Source organism: Agelaius tricolor, unplaced genomic scaffold (genome assembly GCF_023055355.1).
Source record: "Agelaius tricolor isolate 1412-34295 unplaced genomic scaffold, bAgeTri1.0.p SCAF_7, whole genome shotgun sequence".
In the NCBI taxonomy this organism is placed as follows: domain Eukaryota; kingdom Metazoa; phylum Chordata; class Aves; order Passeriformes; family Icteridae; genus Agelaius; species Agelaius tricolor.
The window spans coordinates 35,131,742-35,146,419 of NW_027269267.1; the positions used below are offsets into that span (position 1 = coordinate 35,131,742).

The following is a 14,678-nucleotide window of genomic DNA, read 5'->3' on the forward strand; positions in this document are numbered from 1 at the left end:
CCACATATTCCAAAAGGCACTGGCAAGTGCTAGACAGCACAGGCTGGTGTGTGAACCAGCTGCAACAGTCCCTGTGCTCTCTCAGTAACAGGCAGCCTTTAATGCTTGTTTTGAGGGAGAAAAATGATTTTGGTAGGTCTTGAGAGAAATCAGTCTCCATCTTGGCAAAAAGTTAAGGCTTGAGAACCTGAGCCTGGTGGCTTATCAGGTAGATTTACACAGGTATCAACCTCACTGTGGGTGTGTTTCAAAGTGTTATGTAACCATTTAGGAAAGTCCCCCAGTAAGTTACTCCAGTGCTGTCTCACAAGATGATATTCCCTGTCTACTAGGGAAATTTTAACAGCAGCAACTACTTTTATTTCAAAATATCAAATCTTGGCTTTACTAGAACTAGAATGAATTTTCTAGAGACTTGAAATCCAATACGTAGAAAAGTATTCTGCCTTTTTCATGGTGCCAAAAAATATGACTTGTGTCACACAGAGATTAGAAACTGTGTGATGAGACATTCAAAACTGTATCAGACAAACCCAGCGTAGGCTGTGAAGAACACGCTCCCCACATTCCCAGAAACGGTTCATGAAAATTTCACCATCAAATGGAAACTGAGTTGTTTTCCAGCTCTAATGTGTGAATCTTTCTTCTATGGTTCTTGCATGAAACAGGAACTGTTTTCAACAGCGTCTCAGACCCTGCTTTTACCACTTCTTTTAATTGGAAATCACAACCCTGGAAGCATTTTGAACACCAACTTTTCTCACAATCAACTGGAGTATTCAACTGACATCACCAAGACCTGCATTTTACCCCTTAGGTTTAACCATGTTTTGCAGAAGGCCCAGCAAAATGGAATTTTCCAAGCAACCATGGCATTTGAATACCCCTGTACAGGCAACAGTGAGAAAGGATTTAGACTTGGAGAATATCCACTTACATACCCCATATGCCACTCAACATGTTTTAAAATTCCAAGAAATACCCTTTGTGCTTGTCCCTACCGCGGGGCAATGTCTGAAAAGGACATGTTTATTTACTCTGGGATAGGTATTTCATTTCTTACAGACAAAATTTGACTTATGAATTAATTTACCAGTCTTTATTGCTATTTTTGGATAAAATATTTGTGAAGGAAGAATCAGTATGGTTCAAAATAAAAACCTGTACTTGTTTCAAAACATTTAAGTAGTCTGCATATACAGATTATGGTAGGACTTCTTTTTCTTACATGTATGCTTTGCTTTCCAAGACAGCAGGTTTCCAGTGTTCCCTGGCCACAGAAGTGTCTGTGGTCTACACACACACAGCTTCAGCTTCACACAAACAAAACCTTTCAACCTTTTTTAAAAAGCAGACCCTCCCTAAACAATATGATCACAGAAACAAGCTAAACCCTGAAGGAGATTGATCAAAGCCCAAGAAAAAACACTGTCATTCCAAACCCCCCTTACTTAACCCACTGCAAAATACCAAAGAAATACATACAGAACACTGACTTAATTAAAAATTATATCATGTACTGAAAGCTGCACAAATTTGATGCAATTTCTAGATAATGACTTGTATGCCCAAAGGACTTTATTCAGTTTTATCACTCAAGTAAAAAAGGAAAGAGAAGTATCTCTCTCTCCCCCTAACTCTTGTCCTGCAATTTCCTGATATGTTTTCCAAGTGAGGCCAAGTGAGACTGCAAAGATCTGTGCCGTGGTATGCAGTGTTCATCTGGATTTCCAAAACATCCCCTATGCACCTGTTATTGCCCCTGTTACACTTCTTATGCCCTATGCCTTATTCTAAATGTATACATGTATTAATGTATACATTGCCTCTGTTACACTTCTTATGCCCTATGCTTTATTCTAAATGTATACATGCCTGTGTGTATATAAGCAGACACATATGCACATGCTGCACACACACACACACACACACACACACAAGTATGGACAGAAACATACATGAAATGTGTAAGATACTTATGTAGATTGGTTCATGGAGTTGCACTCTGGAATCCTGCATTCCTTCAGATTGCTTTTATAGAGATGTTCCCCTCCTGCAACTCCTAAGGTACTAATACTGAGCACTTCTGAGAGTCAAGCCCAGCAAGCTGATTCAGGAATCAATCTAAGCTTCAAACCCAGCATGGAACAAACTTGGCACTTCTGTCCTGTTGCCTCCTGTGCCAGCCTGGATCACTCCTAATGTTAATGCTCCAGTGGTCAACACAAAGTTGACCAGACAGTGAGGATTCAGCAAATGCAGGGCCATCCTCATCTCTGACACTAGAAAACTAGATTTTTATGTAGAAAAGTTAGCTCTTTTGTAATTTCCTTTTAAGACAGTATATAGCCAGCTGAAAAAATTGAAAGCAGCACATAGGACACCGCATCCATCCATTGTTCCAGAAGTCATCTCTGAGTTAGCCATGGAAGTCATTCACATCATTCCAGTTCTGATCTTATTGCATCATTCAATTCACCTTTATTGCTTCCAGTGAGTGTCTTCATGACCCGTATTTGAACAGCAATTCACTCTGTTTGTAAAAATTCAAATTTACAGTGGTCACTTGCCATAGCTCACCATACACACATGAATATTCTCTCACCCTATCTGTCTATGATGTGCTGAATGACAACTTTTATTCAAAAAGAAATTTGAGAAATAAAATATTACAGGCATTAACAAAACTTTGCAAAGAATGACATAATAGTCCCATAACCCTTTATTGAGTTGAAAATTAAGTGATCTTCAAACCTCTTATTACTGTAATAAAAAATCAAGTACTGTAAAATAGCATTTAAGCTAGAGAAATTAGACTTGTAAATGAAGAAAATATGATTTTCTTGACAGGTAAATCTAGTTTTTGTAGTTGTTGGAGCTTTTTTTTCCTAGTCATTAAGTCTGATAACATCTAACAAAGATTTACAAGAAAAAACCCAACTATTTTATTTAAAAATAAATTTAGGTTATATCCAGTAACAAGTAGAAACTAAAGTTAATTTGAAAAGGATAACCAGACTAGAAACCACCAAGTGATCCAAAGGCTTGGGAACAGTTCACATCATTTCTTAACATGGCTCTGAGTCACCTGTCACGTGGAGCTGTGTCTCTCTTGCTCTTGCAGGCTGACCTTGGTGAGTCTGCCCAGCAGGTGGCTTTGATCCTCTCCCAGGCAGGTACAAACCCATCGGGTGAAGCTCCTTCACACACAAAACCATCAGTGCTGCAGTAGAAAATTAGTGGCTACATTTAAGTCATTATTTGAAGCCCTCAGAGCTTCTAGAGCATCTCCTCTGGAAAACCCCATTTCCATAAGTCGTGCGACCTGGAAAAGAAATGAAGTAACACCACTTTAAAACCAGAGTTTTGTTCACACTGTGTGCACATTAGTCAATAATGTCAGAAATTACTTTTCCACTAATCAAATACCTATCAGGGACAGCGTGCTTCAAAACCTTGCCAGAGATGACTGCTTTCTACCACTTAATTCAAAGCTGATTGCAGAAAATGCCACACCTGCATTTTCCTGGCTGGTCCAGTTTTGAAAGAAGAGTAAAATCCAAAGCCTGGTACCACATATGATAATTACAGTCTGACCTGGGGTCTTGCTGCTCTCAACAAGAACAGGATCTCAAGAAACCAACACTGACCAAAACACAAAATTATAGAGCAGATGAGAAAACCTATCCAGAATAAATCTTCAGCTCTCTTCCTTGAAAAGATCTACTTCTCCAGAGAGCATAAAAAAACCCCTCAAAACTATTCATTTCAGGTGTTGGATTTTTTTTAATAAACCTTAAAGTTTATTAAAAAAAAGTAGAGGAAGAATACTTAGATTGGTTTAGGAAAATTCTCGGAGGGCTTCTACATATACTGAAAAAAGCAATTTTTTTGCCAAAAACTTCTGCAAAGCAAAAATCAATAACATCTGACAGAAGAAAAACATGGAAAAGGGCACATTAAGATAGTGATTTTGTTAAATCAATAACCACTTGACCAGCCCTCTTTATAATATCACATACTTGACACCTAACCTTTGTGCTCTGTGTTAACAGATATTTAAAGCACCACGTGTAAAAAGACAATCCAAATTTAATATATGGTTAAATACTAATTTAAATTACATTTAAAATCTAAAAGTCTCACTTTGGTATGACTTAAAGTCACAATATAACTCATTCACTTTTTAATTAATCTTCCAGTAGTGGAAAAAAGGTGTGGGAGGGCAGGGAATGGCATGTAAAAGTAACTGTGGCTGCTGGCAGCATAAAGCATTCCTATTCCTGCTTCAAAGGGTCTTATGACCAGACACCACAACTCTGAACCTGGAAGTCCTGGGCTACAGAAGCTGTCAGAGAGCTACTGCTACTCCTCCTCCTCTGCCTGCAGCGAGCCTGCAGCAGCAGAGTGAAGCAGGAATGCAGAGGAGGCTGTACACATCTCAAGAGGAATTTTCCCAGGGTGCAAGACCAATGTGCAGCACTAGCACTGAAAGTATTTTTAAAAGAAAATTGCCAAAAAAGCAGCTTTTCTTTCCTCTAGGACACCTCCAGAACTTTCAGTATTTTTAGTCATCTCTGCTTTGGTGACTTCCTGAGAAATATACAAGTGCCAAGTTTGCCCAGAGGCACAGGTCCTCCTTTTCTTAATATAAATACACCCCCACAACACATTTGAGAACAGCTACCTTGGATGTCAGAACATCAACCTTACAATCCACCGCCACGTTTCTTCAACTTCTCATAGAGAGAGAAATGAATTGTTACTTTCAACACTTCTGCAGCAACAATTTAAGTCCAAACTCAATTTTGTAACCTGTAACTCTTATTTTTCATCTAAGATCGTGGTTTTTTTATGAGAAAAAGGGCAGGCAGAGGAATAAAAGCTAACCACAGAAACACACTTCAGAAAGTAAAGCTTTAATTGCAGTTGCCATGAATTCTAACTTTAAGAAATGATGGATGGAATTGCAACGTTCCTATTTGCAGAAATATTCATCAAATACCACAGGGAATAACAAAATCCTCCTTTCATCTGAGCACATTTTAACCACAGGAAAGGAATCTAGGTCCAGGAAACAGTGTATAACTGGCAACAGTAACTAAAGGTGCTGAAACTCCACAAGAAATCCAGAGATTTTTGCACCACAAGAATTGCAAATGCTCACAAACTTTAATGTGATGAGCAGATGAAACCCTTGCATTTCTGCCATTTTAAGACAACTTGTGTCATTATTAGTACAGTCTTGAAAAACCAAAGGTGCTTTAATGACTTCTTCTTTGGAGGGTAACCAGAGAGCCTTGCAAATGACAGCAATCAAGTGAGCCCTACATCCTCAATGCATAAGAAAATATAAGTGCATATTGCTTTCATAAATCTGGGCCTTGGGTAAGAATCCAGACTGGCAACTATTTAATTAGTTTTGGCCCAAAAATAGAAGTCCCCATAAGCGGAATTTGCCAGTAATTAAAGGAGTAAGCCAACCCAGCAGGGAAATCTTTTGGTCCATCACATACTGGCACTGAGTGGACCTTCAGGACAGCCAAAACGAACTTTTTGGGCTTTGTCTCAGAACGTGCTTTTTCATGTGGGTTTTTATTATTATTTTCTTTTTTGTTGTTGTTGTTAGTTGGGGTTTTGTTGGTTTTTTGGGAGTTTTTGTTGCTGTTGTTGGTTTTTTTCCCCTTTCTAGATGTAGCCCTGAAGGTTTGCAGTCAAAAGTGCAGTAAAAACTTTTGAACATTTTGAACACAATCTAACATCCAAAGATAGAAATCAGATCATAGAAAAGACTTCTGTTTGGGAGAAACTCAGATTAAACTAAAAATGACATTGCTGCTACCAAGTGTTGACTTATCTCCTTATGAAAAAGAAAAAGAAACGTAATCTTGTTCAAGGGCAGCAGAGACCTTAAACTATAAAATGGCCAATACAGCTAACTGCAGATAGGCTACAACCTGGAGACCTTACTGCATGCAATAAATTCAGAATGCAGGAATAACACTAATCTTAAATTCTTAAATTTCTGAGTAAATAATCATCTCTTTTGAGAAAAAATATCAGAAAAAAGTCTAGAAGTGTAAATCTATACTTAATAGAAAGGACACAGTCTTGTATGTGGCATCAGTATAAGGAATTAGTCGACCACATTATTGAGGGAAACATCCAAGTTTTAGCCCAAGTGTGTTTTGCATAAAATTTTTATTTAAAAAAACCCCAAAATTACTGAATTGGAAACTTAAGCTGGGGACTTCAGTGAAGATGATTTCTACATGACAAATAATGAAATTTATTTATCATTCTTCTTTGAAACATTTATTTTATCAGATTTGAATAGTTTCCACTACTGAAACCATCAACATCTTTAAATACAAAATACAAGCAGTAACACATAAAAGTAGAAACATAAAAGTAGAAACTCCCAAGTAGCTCTGTAACTCTGGTTTGGACAGTAATGATGATATGCTGTCTCTGTATTGCAACCATTACCTTATATGCTCATTTTTGCTGCTATAGAAACCATTAGAGAAACCTTGTAAACAGATGATAAAAAATTAGTGGAGATTAATTCCTAACCATTTAAAATGCCATTTTAAAATAGAAAGTGTTTACCTGCTCTTCAGAAACCTCAGTAGGTGGAGGCATGCCTTGTTCAGATGGATGATCTTGATAATTTGCATTATGTCTATGACGTAGAGGAGGAAACAATCTATTCCAGTTAATCATTCCACCCTGAAAGCAGACACTACTGTCAGTCTTTGCAAAAAGAACTACAAATGCTTTAAACAAAAAGATCATCTGTACCACATTATATCAAAACAGATGTTTAAATAAAGTACTTTATTTTAAAGAACAAAAACTGCCGTAGTCTCCTGTGAAGCAAAAACTGGACTGGTTACTTCTTTACTTGTTAATTGAAGTAATCACTGCAAACTAAGGAAAAGAAGGAGGAAGGGATGTTTCAGATCCATTGGGATGGATCTGGTTTAGTACAGTGCTAGGTTTCTGAGGCTGAAAGACAGCTGTCTTTACTAACAGGGTTGTCCTGGCAAGAGGGGCAACAGCAGGTCCTGCAAGTACTTTACAAAATTGCTGCTGAAGTTAATGAGGGAAAAAGAGTACAAGAAATAAGTAAGGGAAAAAAGCAAAAGGGGCTTCTCAGTGCATCAGTAAAATTACATCAGGAAACAATAAACCCAACCTTCAGGACACCTGGGACTTCCATGCAAGTGACTACTCCTGTGACACTGGTGTGACTTGCAGTGACCACATTTACCTAACTTCTGTGTATGAAATATTGTTGCAAAACCTGGCCATGTACCAGTGCCAAAACATCTTGTAACTACATAGTAATAATGCAAATACACAACAGTAACATAGGTATGGTGCAAATCACAGAACTGAAACTTCCTCTTAACAACCAAACTTCAACTCTTGTAATAGCAAGATATTTGGAACATAAAGAAGAAATACTAAAATACAAGCTTTATAATTGTCCAGAAATAATTAATCTTCATTTCTTTATCTTAAACAGACATTTTTGAAGGGATTTCAAAGCCCATAGATCCCATAAGCAGGTAACAGCAAACCCCAATCTCTCTTTTCTATAGTTGAAACATCTTTTGTAGTCTGACAGTCTGTGTTGTCCTTTCCCTCCTCCCCTGCTCTCCCTGTTACTATGGAGAAGATCCCCCTCCCTTTCTGTATATATAGGACATGGCCTTCCTTCCTCCAGTTGCTCTATTTTAGTTCTATAACGTTGTTTCTCAGAAGGCCTTCCTCTTACGAGAGCTTTTTCTTTTCTTCTCTCAGAGAGCTCTTCCTGCCTTTATGTATCCTTAGACCATTAAATACCCTCTGCTCAATCAGATCAACAGCAGCTAAATATGCTCACAAAAAAAAATATTTAGCATTCCTGCCCTTTCCTTTGTTTCCTTCCGTTCTGTCCAGAGGAGACCCAACCAGCTCAGACACCACAGGGGGCAGTACAATGGCACACTTAAAAAAAGCATTTGAAGAGTCATGTGACTTGAAACATCAGCTTGAGAAATATTCTAGTCCTTTCTATACTAGAGTACATTTTTCCCTGTGAAGATGTGAAATAGCCAGAAGCCATCACCCATTTTCAAGACATAGATCCTACTCTTAGTGAATTTAAATTTTAAAAGTATGTGTCTACATTTCCCATACTGTATAAAATATTTGCTTAACATTCATGAGGTTTTGATCAAAGGATTCTGTGGAAGTCTCATGTTAGTCAAACAGTGTAGTAAAAAGGAGAACTGTTTTGGAGCATAAGCCTAAGGAGAAAGAGGGATCAGATCTTCGACTGACACCACTGCACTACCTCGTGGTCTTGGGGAATCGCCTCCTGTACTTCCCCGCATATAATTTCCCATAACTAAGAATTACATTGAGTTTGAACTTTGAACTTTGAATTTCTCAGAGTCTACTAAGCTCTACAGTTCAGTGAGAGCACTGCACTAATGCTGCTTTACCTGTTTTTACTATTTAGAGATGACTTGAGGAGAAAGCAATGCTGCCACAAGTCATTCACACTGAATTGGTAAAAATACTAACAGGACTATGACACATCCCTTTGAGGCACCGTAAGTCATACACAATAATGTATATCAAATACAAAATCTACAATATACAATAATTTACCTTTATCTCAGTGTATCTGAAGACCAAAATAAATATACCTTTCCAGCAGTGCCCTGAGCTTCAATACTGAGCTGCCTCTTCCAGTTTGGTTTTGCATCCTCTCTGTCCTGTGCTCTCTCACCTAACACTACAGACTCGTCTACTTCCTTACCTTAAGCTTACAATATAGTTTGCATTAACATACACAGTATTCATTCTTTTCAATAAGAACTGCCATTTCCTTACAAATATAACTATTTAGTTTTGAAGGTTTACAGCAGATACCTTAATAAATTACAGATGTTGACTGAAGCATTCAAAAGAGTTTCACGTGAAGACCCCTTCCCAGAGAAAACAGACTAGACCAATTAGATCAAAATCGAGTATTTCAATTACCTTTGAAAACTGTGGTAAACATAATGTATCAGCTCTTAACTATATTAATGAGAGGAAAATAGCCAACATTTAATGGTATGTGAACACTGATGGTTAGGATTAACCCCGACAGTGGTGCATGATTAATCTGTGTAGTCTTTTAAACTTCACCAAAACCGGGTGCATTAGGATCATTTATCTTAACTAAAAGAAAATTGTTTCCCTTCACAGTCTTGCTTCTAATTAGATGACACACATCCACAAAGTCAGGCTCAAAAGAGCAGGGATTCAACTGCAGCAGGAACTATGGGACTGGTAATGTGGTCAGTCTCATAAAAGTAAGGGAAAACGGGGAAGTGCAGCAAATGTCTTAAATCCACAGAAGACAGAGATCAAGGCTATGTATTTACAGTATGGATGGTGACTGCAAAGACCTTCAGACCACCTTAACTATCACAGCAGAAACATGAAGATCTGTTTTAAATTGAGCCATACCAAGCACCCAATATCACAAATTCCAGTTTAAAAAATGCACAGAAGATTTTCAAACCAGTATTCATTCTTGCCTTACAGAAATTATTTTGCAGACCTCCCCTTCATAATTTCAGGATCATTTCTGTAGCACAGTGGTTTTACACTATGCCACCAGACTTACTTGTGAGAAGTCAAGAAGATTTCACATGAAGATATCCAGTCTGATTAATCTATGTAAATGATGCTTTCCTCCTGGGAAATGAGCAAACTGTATTTAAGCATTTCACACCATACTTCACCCTCAGCATAGAGGAGCTCACACCAATCTTCCCACTCTCCACAGAAGCCTTGTCTCAGATAACAAGAGGTCTCTGGAGTGGTCCAAAACACTAAGTAGTGGGGATGCTCCAGGGTCAACTATGGGAACTCCTTTCCTGAGCAGCACTTTCAGTGATAACACTTTCAGTGTGCCAGTCTAATCCATTTAGTGAAATCCAGGCAGTTCTTATGTGATTCCAGTTGGCAGTTTGTTATAAAAAGAATTAAGTTCAACTCTACAAGGTTTGGGGGCTGAGACCTAACATGACCCAGGACCAGGTAAGGAGGATGCCTTAAGCCTCTTACATTTAGAGCTAGATTCCACAACTGATACACTTGGGAGATCTTGCACTGAGATTATCTCAGGCAATATTTTTCTTGGTCTTGATCTTTGGTGTCAGGGAGGAGCCAGTACAGGTGTTCTGCTAGAGAATGTGGAGCACTGAAAAATTCTAGACCATGATTCATAAAAATGCTGTGCACAATTTGGTGCCTGGGCCCTTATCTCTGTTCCCAGCTGAGACTTTGACATGTCATCAGGAAAAAGATTTGACAGAAGTACTGCTTCATTAATTATTTGATGAGAAGGGTGACAAGACAAACCTAAGAAAGGCCTGTAAGACTTTCTCCCCCCTTTAATTCTATGCTGTAATTTTTTAGAAAAAGTCAGAAGTTTCCTTTTGTTTAGCAGCACAGACTGGGTGAACCAGTTGATTTTAAGTTCTTTGTTACTGCCTGATAGGAGACAAACATACCAAGGAAGTAATTTTACTGGTCTCTAATAAATCACTATTGGAAATGGATTAGGAGAACACTGATGATGTTGGAACTTCTGTTACAGGAAGATAACAAACTCATCGTAAGTTTAGATGACCAAAGAATGAGATTTACAAATGGACTGAACTAAAGAAATGGGGAAAATAGCAGCTCTTCATTATAGAGAAGGTTTTAAGGAAATGCCATATTGATGATTTACTCCTGGATAGCTGCCAAGGCTTTACGTACAGAAGCTGAGCCTTCTGAAGTCACATCCTTGATTTTGTTTTTCTTTTTTAAAATTTGGGTTGTTGTTTCTTTCTTTTAGTGGTGCCTGGGACAATTCTGTTTACAGGAAAGACGTATCCTCCTTTCCTGCAGAATAAGGAAGAAATATCTAGAACTAGCAAATGTCTCTGACTGTACAGCCTGCTAAAACCTAGCTATGCCACTTCTTTTCAGATAATCTCCTTCTTCTCTGTTTTGAAAACCAGCTCAACCTGTTTCCCATATACACACCTGCCATGGCATATTTTGTAAAAGCACTTCTTATCCAAAGCTTCACAAATGAAAGTGTTGAATTATGGACAATTGACAAATATCTAGTTATGGAGCCTTCAGATATGCACATATTTTACTTACATTAATTTCAAAAGAAATTAAAGGCTTTTAAAAAATCCTCTTGAAAGTGATGCACGTGGTTAAGATATTTTGATAATGTTATCTCCTGTACATGGTTAATGCCAACTTGCCATCTACTTGCACAAACAGGAAGTACCTCCTGATGTGTCCTGTTCTTAACATAATAACTACAGTAAGAAAAAAGCAAAAGGAAATTGCTTTGCATTTCACCTTTTAAAGTTACATTTGTAAAATATTCCACTCTGTATAGAAACCTTTACTTGATAAAGACATAAACACTGTCTTATTTTTTTCTCATATAAAGCTTCGTAACAAAATTTACTGAAAACAAGAAACGCTGACTTGCTTTTCTGGCATAAATTTTTCAACCATGTATTGACTCCAAAGTCCATATACTGATGATATAAATAAACAAACAAAAAAAAGCATAGCCTTGGATGACATGATGTCTGCTGCCCTAAACATTGCATAAGAGAGAAAAATGGTGAAATTTCCAGTACACTTACTCAAGGTCTGGCCTGTCTCTTTTTGTGATGATAAAACTCTTCTGTTTTTTGGTTGTTTGGGGAGACTTTTTTTGGTGTTTTTTTTCCTCTTACTTTAATAACTTCCCTCTTTTAAAAGGGGGTAGAGACATAACAGTATTAATGTTGTAAGCATTGTTCTTAACGACAGAAAGAATTTTTCACGAAGTAAAGCACTCCAGCAATTTCTAATGATATTCTAATTTCCTGGAAATTTATCCAACAGACAAGTGTATTCAGCCAAAAGGCTCTGTCTCCAGTTCTTAGTTTCTGCATCCTGAACTTTGATGCCTGCATTGTCCCTGAGGAGCTCATATGTCACACAAGTTCAGAAATCCACATGTGGTCTTTTCTGAAGCCTGATCAGCTATTTCCTTTGAAATCTAGAAGGAACACCTTAATCTGGCTTCTGAAGCTGCCTGAGAGACAATGGAAGGGATTTCATGCACTGGGAGGTTCCAGTATTCCAGCTGCTGAAAGCAGGTCCACCAGCATGAGCATAGAGTCTGTACTTGGGGAAATAATTTTAGCTCTGTATTAGATATTTTGCACAAAACAGAGTCAGTTTTAATCCTTACTCCATGGCTCTTTGGATCTGGACTTGTGACACTGAACTGGTATTGAAGCATAATGATTAGATAGATAATTCTTCACTCACCTTCTATGCAAAAAACTTTTCAAAGAGTAATAAGGAATAAGAAGAGACTGGAACCAAAGTGAGAAATCAGAGTTCTAAAATTGTTTTGATTTGACAAGCTGAGATAACAAACTCTTGGCACAAAGGAAACTCAAACCTAAATCTTTCAAAATACTACATAAGCACATCCCTTAGTATATAAAAGACTAGTCTGTGATGACATAGGGAAAAGAACAGATCAGCATCCCATTGTGGGATGTGAAGGTTCAAGTTCTGTCTTAGGCTGCAAATAGGATTAGCTTCCATTTATTAATATCTCAAAGTCAATAGTCAATATTCAAGGTGTCAACACTTTGCACCTGTAGCACCTCTTAAGGTACCTGTCCTGATTTCAGTTGGGATAGAGTTCATTTCTTCTCAGCAGCTGGTGGTGCTGTGTTTTGGATTCAGTATAATGTTGGTACTACACTGATATAAGCAGGTTTGCTAAGCTGTATTTATCTTAAGTAAAGGACTATTTTTTGTGTGTCTCATGCTCTGCCAGTGAGGAGGTACTCAAAAAAAAGGCTGGAAGGTTGCATAGCTGGGACAGGTGAACTGAACTGGACAAAAGGACATTTCACACCACAGAATACCATGCCCAGGATATACAACTGTGTGAGTTAACCAAAAGGAGGGCTGATCCAGTTTAGGGAATGGAGTTTGGCCTCTGTCAGCCAGTGGTGAGCAATTGTATTGTGCATCACATATTTGTGGGTTTTAAAAATTTTATTATTTTTATTATTATTACTACTACTATATTTTACTTTGTTTCAATTATTACACTGTTCTTATCTCACCCTAGTTTTGATTCACTCCACCAGGGTGGCAGGGGGAGGTGAGAGTGGCTGTGTGGTGCTTGGTTGCTGGCTGGGCTTAAGCCACCACAGCAGCACATTAAGGAACAAGGGTGGAACCAGCTCACAGCTGTCATGTGTAAGTATCAGAGCTCAAATCACAAATCCTATATATTAAGGAGGACCATGTACTATCTGAACCACAGGCTTCTTTTTTACTACATACTATGGAAAATGGCACTCTGGAAGAAGAAATTGGCCATCAAGACTCTCTAAGTGCAGATTGGAAGGACAATAGAAGCAGACCTGGAATCCAATAATCAACTGCCCCCAAAACAGATGCCTTATTTGCACCATGTTCATTAGAAATGAAGGGACAGGTACACCCAAAAAACCCCTGCCTTCTGTAAACAGAACTTGATTCAACAGCAGTGAATTAAATACTCTGGAAATGTCTGGGGCAATTTGTTATCTCATAAGCGCTTTATAAGAAATTGCCTCTAGTTAAATTGCCAGAGGAAAAGAATATAGACCAATCACATAGGAGAATAAAAATATTCTATTTCCCAAACAATTTCTTTGTTTTGAAATAAAACAGTGTTTTGCTTTATGAAGTTGTCCAATCACTGCTTCTCTAGGAAAGCTGATTACAAATATTAAACCAAATTCAAAGGCTATAGCTCAAAAGCTGAGTGAAAATGAAAGAGAATTTCATCATTCCAGTCCAAGAGAAAAAAGGATTGTTCAATATATGAGCAGAGTGCTACCAATGAGTAGGAGATAGAGAAACTCAATCTTGTGATTGTGACAGCTGGCTGTTAATGAGACACACTCAGCTTATTCTAGTTGTACTAGTGTCTGCTGGCTCTAGTTCTGTCAGCTTGTGGAATTGCCAACTTCCATAAAAAGGACAGAAATCTGAAGTTTCTGTGGTAGTCTGTAGAGGAAATAGTCGTGAATTGTTCATTACCTGAAAATTCAACAGGAAATTCAACATTTTTAATTTCACACCTAGAATCCATGAAAGAAGTCATACAGCAAAGTAATCCAGAATGTCTAGATAGCAGTGGGTTATCAGTTGCTGCAAATACATTACTGAAATGAAACTATTAAAAACCAGAGTTCAGGCATGCCAACATCAGCAGCATATGCAGTTTTTACACCCCATACACTCTTGATATAAATGCAAGTTTATTTTCAACACAAAGAAAATAGTTTTAAACAACTACAGAGAATAACCAAGGCTTGAAAAATGCCAGAAGATCACAAAAAAGCAAAGGATGAATTTAAGACACACAGGTCTGAAGGAAAAGATATTGTTCTCCCTACAAAAATGGAAGCTGTCTGTTATTTCAAAATGTGTCCACATGTGTACATTGGCATGCAGAGGAAGGGAAGAGTGATGGAATACTGAGTCTAAATTTAGCCACAGTGATTACTGTTGCAGCATACAAGCATCATTCATGGGCT

The 14,678-nt window shown here is 37.8% G+C and overlaps 1 protein-coding gene across 2 annotated transcripts in view; it reads right to left on the minus strand.

Moving 5' to 3' along the window:
- Window positions 1-1,071: 1,071 nt before the first annotated feature.
- The window catches only part of UBAC2 (UBA domain containing 2), an 89,736-nt gene continuing 76,129 nt past the window's right edge, over window positions 1,072-14,678 (minus strand). Inside the window, exons 8-10 of one of the 2 annotated variants that reach the window (XR_011679755.1) lie at window positions 6,613-6,732; window positions 3,089-3,325; window positions 1,072-2,533 (exon numbers count right to left, since the gene is read on the minus strand). Coding sequence is in view for 1 of the 2 variants with exons in the window: in XM_071430913.1 (XP_071287014.1) it covers window positions 3,218-3,325; window positions 6,613-6,732 (228 nt within the window). In the remaining variant the exon portion in view is untranslated. Of the gene's footprint in view, window positions 3,326-6,612; window positions 6,733-14,678 lie in introns of both variants that reach the window. The other variant, XM_071430913.1, reaches the window with a different exon arrangement.